The sequence below is a fragment of the Simochromis diagramma genome, unplaced genomic scaffold, assembly GCF_900408965.1.
Source record: "Simochromis diagramma unplaced genomic scaffold, fSimDia1.1 OVJJ01000302.1, whole genome shotgun sequence".
Classification (NCBI taxonomy): Eukaryota; Metazoa; Chordata; class Actinopteri; order Cichliformes; family Cichlidae; genus Simochromis; species Simochromis diagramma.
The window spans coordinates 6,318,693-6,329,169 of record NW_024386792.1 but is presented as its reverse complement, the minus strand read 5'-3'; the positions used below and the strand labels follow the sequence as shown (position 1 = coordinate 6,329,169).

The 10,477-nt window shown below is 42.7% G+C and overlaps 1 protein-coding gene across 1 annotated transcript in view; it reads right to left on the bottom strand.

Moving 5' to 3' along the window:
* Positions 1 to 619: 619 nt before the first annotated feature.
* cxxc4 (CXXC finger 4) overlaps positions 620 to 10,477 on the bottom strand; it is a 29,350-nt gene continuing 19,492 nt past the window's right edge. The window contains exon 3 of the mRNA XM_040024051.1: positions 620 to 2,461. Coding sequence (XP_039879985.1) covers positions 2,417 to 2,461 — 45 coding nt within the window. The 3' untranslated portion in view covers positions 620 to 2,416. The remainder of the gene's footprint in view (positions 2,462 to 10,477) is intronic.

Below are 10,477 nucleotides of genomic sequence, written 5' to 3'. Positions count from 1 at the left end.
GGCTATCCACTGTGTTTAAATGTGACACCAAAGAGTTTTTGTCTGGAGTCTATATGTGACCTGTTAAGACTCAGCCCAGTCTCATCACTGCCATGAGACAGAGCACTGACACCCAAGGACACCTTCTGTCTCTTGGACGTCGGCGGCTCTGACGAAGCGGCCCATGACTGAGAATGGGATAGCTTGTCACATATCGCCACCACCCTGCTATCTTGCTAACATCCTCCTGCTACCTTCTCAGTCTCTGTCTCTGCCTCTCCCTGTCAAAGCAGAAAGCTGAACATTAGCACTTGGGCCTGAAGACTTTAAATCCTAGTTCCCGAGCAGAGTAGGAGGTGGAGGGAAAGAAGGATTAGAGAGAAGTGTCTCTGATGTTATTTAATCTCACCGTCCAGGGAGTGAGCGAGCCGGCGCACTCCCAGTGCACATTATCAACCTCTGATGACCAGCGAGGGCGGGTGAGGGGGGGAACGGGCGCCTTAGATGCCACATTGCCGCCAACACTGCTGCTGCAGAGCACTTCAAGCCATCTTCCAGGCCGTCCCTAAACAGTCAGCAGCTCAATTTGGGTGATGGCAAGCGTGCTCAGTCAGGGGAGAAGTCAGTCCCGGATGATTTCCTCCTTTTTCTGCTCGTTCTCCTCTGTACTGACACCCCTCTTCCCCCATCTCAGCTATCGTCCAAATGCGCCTATGTCCTCCCTTTGCCTCCCGCTGCCTGCCCCCCACCCACCTCCGCAGCATTCCTATTCCCGCACCCTACCTACCCCAGAAACCAAAAGACCCGGCAATCATTCAGTCGCTCAAGTTATCTCAGGAGCCTGTCTCGCTTCGCCTCCCCCCCTCCAACCTCCCCATCCTCCCTTCTTCTACTTCCCTGCATCCCTCCACCCCTGTGCCCCCCCCCCAGTGCATTCCAGCATGACAAACCACATGGGATTTCACTAGTCCTTTAAAGTCTGCTGCCTCTGGGAACCACTCTTCTTCATGCAACATTTTAGTATTCTAGGGAATACGTGACCGGGGAGGCAACCAATGCAGTTATATGTCTCCCATCTCCTCCAGGTTGTTATTTCTGTTGAGGCTTTAAAAACAGCCAAGAAAGGTAATACTTATCAGGTGATCAAAAGTGATTACTGATTTTTCCCTTTTTTATATATGTTTGTATATCGGGGCATTTATTTTTCTCTCTGTCCATGGTTTCTGCACATAAACGGTTCTACCAGCATTTCTTTTACTGAAGTCATTTTTTTTTTTATTTTAACACATAAAAGCATCACAACAACAATATACAAATTCTTAGTAATCTTTAAAACCAAAACACATTTACACATGCAACAATAGGGTTTAAGACAATGAGTAACTTATTGAATAATCGTGTTTTTGGAATGTCTCAACGTTATTTTGCTGGAGGGACTGCTGTTTACGCTGAAGGAGGAGTTTCATCGATCTCTTCTCTCCAGAACAACATCTGGCATGTCAAATATGTGTAGTGGTCTGTAATTAATTCAAAATTTGAATGTTTTCAACATGACCTACAACTCTTTACTGGCATTACTTTCTACCTTTTTGACAGTTACAACCTTTAGTGATCCAAACTGAAAGGAGAAAAAGAAAAAGACACAATGACCTATGTAGTTCTGTAAGGGGAAAAAAAGGATTTTCTTTGAGAATATGACCCCTCAGACAGCAGTCTGACTCAAACATCTGGCGCTGCCACAATCAAATGACGCCCAATTAGAGCTTAAAGAAGTGTAGCTCACCACACAGGACAATGTGGGCCGTTCTGCTCTATGTCCACGCAAACCAGGAAGCACATCAACAAACCCATCATGGGAGCGCTGCTGCTATCGTTTGCAAACATATCACACTGCCAGCAATGGTCTAAACATGAGCATGGGGATTGTGGATTACATTAAAAAAGAACAAAAAACTGAATAGGACTCAGTTTGATATAATAATTGAAGTAAAAAAAATATATAAAAGGTTGAAGAATAATCATAAGAACAGATTATTGCTCCGCGGTGAAGTGTGTTGGGTTTGTATATCCTCGATCCTTGTGGCCTCTTCCTGTTTGACGGATTCAGGGTGACTGTATGATTGTCTGTTTGAGTCCTTTACACAGGATTGGCTGTGAACCTACAGCCACGACACTGAAAACACATTCATAGACACCAAAAATATACATTATGATACTGTCAAAAGGTACAATAATTACACAGAAAAGGAAATTACAGAGTTAAAACAACACCATTATGTTATCATTTATCTTTTTGTCTGTCCACGTTTTCTTCTTTCATCCTCTCCAAATGTTTCGGGCATGATGGGTTCTGTGAACCCATGAAGTGCTCCTGGCAGAGAGTCAAGAGTCCCACCTGCCCTCCTAACTGGTGGATGGGGTGGCCACGGCTTTCTTTCTAAAAGAACCACCGAAAAGCTTCGCCATTGTTGACCGGCGTCCTCTGTGGGAGACAAAATGTGAAGGACACATTTTATTTCACAGGTTTCATGGTGATGTCACTGGCAACCTCTTGAAAATAAAACAAAACAAAATTCACGTTCAAAAATCACAGATGGCAATAACCCGCAATGTAAGGAGCAGTTGGGTAGAATTGGCTAGAAACAGCATGGACATTAAGTAAAGTAAAAATCCCAGAAGGGCACTTAAAATGGCCAGAAAGCACAACCACCAAATCAAGTATTTCATCAAAGAGCCAGCCAAGGTGATTACATCCACGTCCCACCCACACCCAAATAATCATTACGCTGTATGAAATATTCAATACAAATTCCCAAGAAGCAACAATGAGGCATTTAATTACTGTGAGCTCTAGCCGCAGTGAGGGGGAACAGTGCATCATTTCAATTTGAGCCCGCGCCAGCAGCCGCCCCTCCTTCTTCTCCCCGAAACCTCTACGCCAGAGTGACAGCCTCTTCTTTCCGAAACTCATTTGGAAGTCAGAGACATAAAATACTGGAGTCTCCAACCAATCCCCATGACCAATTAGCACATTTTTTTGATTTTTTTTTCCCCCTGTTGACGGGGGAAATGGTGCATAATCACAACTAAAATCACTTTAGTCTGAGTGGAGAGCAATTTGACATTTTAATACCAAGTGTCATTGGCAGCTTCTTAAAGGCATGCTGATGAGTATGTTAGCACCAGACAGGCGCATGCTCTCAAGCTTATACCGGTTATTGACCACATGTAAAACCTACAGTGTACAACGGGCGCTGATAATAGTTTATATTTAAATTGTATTACCCAAAAGGATTCCAAGCATTTGTAATTATTAATTGTCTGGCATCATGACACAAAACACTGTTTTTTTTTCCTTTTTTCGATAAACAATGAATTTGCCTGATAAGTGCTGCAGGAGGAGTAACATTTATGCAGTCAATGCAGTAGGCGGGATTAATGCTGTCATGCAGTGCATTGCAAAATGGATATTTAAGCAGCCTAAATTAGCTTGTTTTCTCCACCAAAGAGGCTGCTCAGTGACAAGTGAAGTAACAAGCTGAACAGCTTTTACTTCACTTAACTTATTAAACTAAAACCAAAGCCAGTGTGTTTACATTGACTTTTAATGTCATTAGACACTGCATGCATATGCTGGTCTGCAGTGATTTTTCATTCAAGAAAACTCCAGTTGCACTAGTATCAGACTGAAGAACAAGTGCAATACATTGGCAATTTGTTTCATATCAGAATAAACAAGAAATTACATCATTTAAATGTGTGTAGAGTGCACTGTGCAACATTATGTGTAACAACAGATTTCTTAATTATCAGATATTAGTCCCCATATATGCAGGGAGGTCACCTGAGCCCACACTTGTGGTTTCTTTTCATACCTAAATTCTGAAAATGTGATAGTACTTGCACCAGTTCTTCCAGAACTGAAGTTGGCGGCATAACGCACAAGAAAAACTACATGTGGAACAAAGAGTTAATCGCTCATTGGCGAAAATGGCAGAGTCAAGCATGAAAGTACTGTTTGAAGGGGAGTCTCCAAATTGTGGTAACGAATTCACAAAAAGCAACATGCAAATGATGCTATCGTGCTTTTCCAACCAAGCAAGAAAATACTTCCAGTTTAGCGAAGCACCTTAAAGACTGGCATCCAAATCTGTTCAAAGAATTCAAGTTGGTTTGGTTTGGTTTTGGTTCAAACTGATAATATCTGAAGTGTTATAGTTCCTATATTATCCTGAAATACACATTTCCATGTTGTTTGAGACCACTGTTGTGAAATCAGCGATACATTGTAGGCTAAAATGTTAGCAATAGCTAAGTGATTTACATGCATAGGCTAACGTACAGAATCGATACCTTGTAGTAAAAGTAGCATGCTACTTGACAACCACCCTCATTTTTCAGTGTTCTGTCAATAAAATGTAATCATAACATTTTAAAAATAAACTGTCTCCCACCACAATGTCAGTGATTTAAAACAACTTTATAATAAAGGACTTTATGTTTAAGTACAGGAGATAATCATTTTGTTTTGGTATGAATTTGGTATTGTGAATCATGTACTTCCATTGGTACTCACTGCTAATTTACTGTACTGTATTGTGACATTCTTTTTATATGTATGTGTACAATGTGTGTCCAGCACGAATTATAGCCTTTTCACTTTCAAGTAACCAAAACTATTACTTGACTGACATCAATGAGAAGGTCATAAGCCCAACTTTTTAACTAGTGCTTACGATGGCTACACTGACACTGCGATAAGGACTTTAATGTCTTCTGCTATGACAAGTTTAGAATTAAAAGACAAACTTTATTTAGAAACCCACATAAATAATCTTTATAATGAAAAAAGAATAAACATGCCATAAACAGATGAGTCTGCAAACCCATCATCTGATGAGGCTTTTCAGAGCCACCAATGTTATTAAATTAAAGTTTATTTATATAGCGACAAATAACTCGGGGTGATTGCAAATGTGCTCTGGTTTTTCTTGAGACATGTCTGGCACAAGGCATTTTAAACAATTTACAGAGTAAGGTACAGATATATTTCCTTTGGGCAAACACATTGCAGTAGTGATACCAAACTTAATAGTAAGAAACCTCTGACCGGCATATAGAGAATAGCCATCTGCCCTGACTGGCTGGGGTGAGAACTAATGGATTAACATCAGTGCAACACATCTCTGGGCTCTCATTCACACTAGCTGTGGATCACAAATATTCACTCATCAGGTGTAATGCAGTAGATGTGGCTTTTCCTACATTTTAGTATATTCTTCCTATGATCTCCTAAACAGAGTCAGCCGTACAGGTACTGGCTCATCACCCCACCTGATTTAGATGCATGCATTCCTCGTCTGTAGCAACCATTTACCATTTTTTCACACCACATTAAGTAATTACTATTATCCTTCTGAGTGAGTAATGGTGGAACCCAGAGCAGCAGGATACCATCATCACCAATTTAAACGTGGAGGAAATGAAATGCGATCATGTTTTTAAGGGTCAAGATGTGTTCACACATCTAGTTTTTTTTACCTAATTGCCACGAGCTGATTGTTGTATCGCTGCAGTCCATTAATTGCACTTTTTCATTTTTTGAAAGCAGTTTTGCTGTTTATAAAAATGCATGGTTTTTTTTATCTGATTTTTGTTTCAAAATGTATTTTTAGAGAAGAATGAAAGGTTTAATCAAAGTAACGCTGAGCATAAAAGTCCCCTGGAAAATATAGTGGAAAATCAATTTAGTGTTTATTTACACTATATTGGGATTCTGCACAATGTGAACATAGGTTCAACATTTGAGAGTATAAATGATTGCTTTTCTAAACCATTCCCTTGAAAAAAAAATCCAAAAAGACAAGACATAAACACTTCTCAGTTATTAGTACTTTTCCTAGTTTTCTTGATATGAACATTCATCACTTACAGCCAATGTTTTGCTTTAAATTTCCGTTTGAGACAAAAGGATGGAAGCAAAGAACTTAATTTTTGTGGCTTGCAGTGTAACATCTGAGTGAACAAAAAGAATATCACAATGCTATATAAATGCCAAATCACTTACCAAAACTTACACGAGTATTAACCCTCGGTTAATACTCAACACTTAGTACCATTTTTATATAAAAAAGATAAAAATGTAAAAAAAAAAAGTATATATTTTAAGATTCTCTTCGGTAATGCAAACATACAAAAAAACAAAAGAGCCGTAGTGCTGTGCTTTAGGCCTTATGTTTCCATTGCTAATCAGAGTTGGTAAAGTTCGTTGCTAGTGTTTCTGTCTAGTAGTTCGTAGACTTTTCTCAGCTTCAATCTGGACTTTAAGAAAAACAACACCTTTTAGACACAAATAATTGTTATGGCTTAGCAGACCGCTTATGTGGCTGTCAGCTAATTGCTAACAGCTATCGTATCACCAGACTTTAACAACAAACGCAGATCTCTGTGACTCGACTGGACAATATCAACATTTCTTTCAGAGGACTGAACAAACTTTACAATGCTGTGGATGTTGTGAACACATCTGCGCATCCACAGGAGGACATTCATGTCCCGTTCTTTCTCTCTGCCTATACTGTGATGCTCTTGGAGCTGAAGAAAAGACGGGAGGTGAGAATGTTTATCTTGATCCATATTCTCACATTGATTAATCCCTGGTGGAAGTGCGGCTCACCAGAGACAATAATGACCCTAATCTGGGCACTCGGCATGTCTCTGTTTTGTTAAGTTCCCACGTTATCGATCCAGTTGGGCTCTCGAGTGCTGCTTGGATTCCCTCCCAGGCCTCCGTGCCTCGGCACACTGCAGTGACCAGGCACAAAGAAGGCTCAATTAGTACAGCTCTGTGTCGTCTGGTCCCCCACCTGCATGTGCCTTCAAAGTCGACTGGCAGGAAGAGCTGGGGGGGAAGACACAAGAATACGGAGACAAGAGAAAGAGAGGGCGATAAAGACAGGGTGAGGAGAAGGTACGAGCTGATAGTGCTACACCACGGACAAGGGAGCAACGCCAAGGTTTCACCTCAAATCAAGACGCTGTGGCAGCAGCTCAGCTCGCATCAACGCTGCTGCCTCTGCAGCAGAGCATACATAACAACCTGGCTGCAACGACAGACTGAAGGGAAAGACAATTTCCCGCTCCGGCAATGAATGCACACAACAGAGTATTGAACTGGCTGAAGGAGGAGGAAGACATTTCTCCAGACCTCAAATTAACCCCACCACACCAGCACAGTAGGCAGGGTATTCTGACTGTCTGCTGGTGGCTTTGGGTGATAACAACACAGTAAAACTGACATGTAGTGGAATAATTCTCTGCTGATTCTGGTGAGGCAGTCTAAGGTCTCAGGGCAGCATGTGATCTTAACTGGACCTGGCAGGCGCAGTAAACGTTGAAGCCACATCGTCAGCTGATTAAAACAAGGTGGTGGAAATCAAACCAGTTGGACCAAACCAAGCCGAACTCCGACCTCTGCAGAGCCACATGCGTGCAAAGGTGACAAAAACCTCCATCCGGAATCTTAAAAATCCAGGATCCCTATCTTTTCCACACAAATACTGGAAACGCACAAATACTCCCCCCACCCCACCCCCCCAGCCCCAAGCCCACCCCTGCGCTGCTCCTCCTCTCCCCTGCAGCCTTGGCGTCACACTGAGCTGGGGGCAGAGATAAACCACTCAAGACGATGAGGATGATAATGGCAGACGCCACAGCGCCTCAAAATTCAATCAGCGCCCAGACGTCAATGCGGATGAGTGTAAAAGTGAAATATGCTCGCCGGCGTGTGTTAAAAGACGCCACACAGGGCTCGCAGAAACAACAACAGGAGATGAAGAGGACGATGAGGGGGGGGAGGCAAGAGGAGGGGAGAGAGATAGTGAGAGAAAGAAAGAAAGAGGAGAAGAGGAGAGAGAAAAATTAAAATAATGTGTCTTTACTGCTCTGCTTCCGAGCACTATTCCACTGGCATTCTGAGCAGCCCTACTTTAACCACAGACTGTGAATAAATTACCCTTTTGAACTCGGGGTGATTGCAAATGTGCCCCGGTTTCTCTTGAGACATGTCTGGCACTAACCCTCAGCTCTCTGCTCCCAGCCAGCCTTGTCACAGAGGCCCCCCCTGCCCCGCCACCACCGCCACCACCACGACCGCTTCACTCCTCTCACTCCCACCAACACACATTCAAGGCTCACACACACACAGGCGCGCGCAACATCATAAAACTTTTAATTCACCGCAATTACGGGTGGATTTTTTTTTTCTCCAACTATAAACTCGCCTTCCCGCCCTCACTTTTTCTTTCTAGGAAATCTCAAGAATCTGCTTGTACTCTACAGATGACAGAGCAGAGAACAAGAAAGATTTTAAAAAAGGCAGGGAGAGAAAAATCAGAGAAGAGGTAGAATGAATAGAAAGGGGGAAGTGAGATGGAGATATGTGGGAGACAGAAAGACAGAGGGGAAGAGGGAATTTCAGGTAGAGGCATCGGGCAGGTTGTGGGAGTGTGCTGATGTGTTTCCAAATGCTCATTATAACACACGGCCCATATGTTACCCTGACAATACCCATTATTTATTAAGATACGGGCCGGGAACCAGGCCGTACTTCATGACCACAATCCTTTGCATGGAGCTCTAACAGGCTGCAAACAAAACATACACAAATATACAAACTTTTCTTAATTCTGCTTTATTTTTCCTTCACACTGACTTTTCAGATCCATTCAGATGTATAATTGCAAACACTCGTCTTTCTCATACCTACAAACACCTCGCACCTTTGCAAGCTCCAAATACATCTAACACCTCCAAACTACAGTCAGAAAAAACAAACCTTTCAAAATAAAACAACAGTCTGCTTTGATTATTTTAACCCCGGTAGTGAGGTGGGCTAAAACCAAAAGAAATGTCCTTTCATCAGAGTCGAGGAAGGACGACTTTGAGATCCATCCAAAACACTCAGAACCATCTCCAAGCTGGGTGGTGGTGGTGATGTTGGTGGGGTTTCAGGAATCCAGTCAGCCTTAACTGATGTGTTATATATTGCCTGTCACTTTATTCTGGAGAAATATTGGGGCGTTGCCAAGCTCAGACCTGGAAGGTATAGCAATCCATCACCTGCAACGTTACCGCTGTTAGAAAGGTGGGGGCTGAAATCTCATCTTAGGGCTTGTAGCCAATATTCTAGCCACCCAGTGCTGCTTATAAAAACTACCTCTCCAAGGCCGCTATCACGGACAGACCACTCATCTAGGTATCCACACACCGCTGCGCCCGGTGCCGCATCGCCACGCCGCAACATGAGCAGACACAGAGCTTAGACCTCAAATATTGCAAATACTTTCTTATATTCAGCATCGGCGGCAATAAGTAGAGAAGTTGGGACTATAATAAAATAACATGAATAATGTGAATACATCACGCATAAATCTGGGTTTTGCAGATGTTGTTCAATAAGTTACATCAAAACATAATATTTTAATGGAGGCTAGGAAATGCCCTTATTTTTGTTCAGGATGTTAAGCTGTCATTTCAGCTGTCATTGTTTTATGAATTTTGCGTATATGTTTGGTTATATGACTATCATAGGACCATACAGGTGCAAACTAACCCTTGAGCGGGGACTTTTATATTGATGCACCAACAGAAGAAAAGGTTAACTGTGAATTCTGTGGTATGCTGTCCCCACCTGCAGACGTTTATCAAAAAATGTTTCTGGTCACAGACATTTCAGCGCTATAGTTTATGTGATTATACAAGGAGGGCTCAAAATTAGAGAAGCAAATTAAGTAGAATGGTATAACCTTTTTCCCTCTCTAAACAGCATATGTTTTCAGTTGACCCTACTCGAATATGCTCATGGCACACAGACAAAGAACCAGAGTACACCAGAATGGTGATAGCACTCCAACACAGAAATGCGGCTACAATCTTTTAACTCAAGGTCCAGCCTTGCACTAGGCATCCATTCGAGCAAATCAGGCTAAGTGTATTGCGGATGTTTGTGAGTAATGAGGAATTTGGGAGTTTTTCGCTGACTAGGCGTGTATGGACTGGGGGCAAAGGGGGGCGGTGGAGGGGGATGTATGATGGTGTGCTTAAGAGCTGTGCCTGCAAGAGGCGGGGTGGTCACAGGGGGGAGATTAGGCTGAGGGGCAGCGAAGGAAAACCAAATCCATCTCCATCTCAGAAACATCCTAAAGCAGATTACTTACTTCAGTGGGAGAGGAAGAGAGGGATGAAAGAGAAGGAGCGGAGCAGAGGAGCATGAGATGGATGAGGAAGCAGGGAAAGAGAGAGAGCAATTAGCATAGATGCAATTCTGGCACAGTCCTCTGACTTGATATTTGACCTTCTGCGCGAGTCTTGCCAAATATCGCCCGAGAAGCACAGACGGACCATATGGCAAAGTGCTGCTGGAGGCTGAGTGCAGTGTGACTCCAAACCTCCGTATGCTAATGGGCGAATGTAATTACAGTGCAGTATTCCTGTAGGA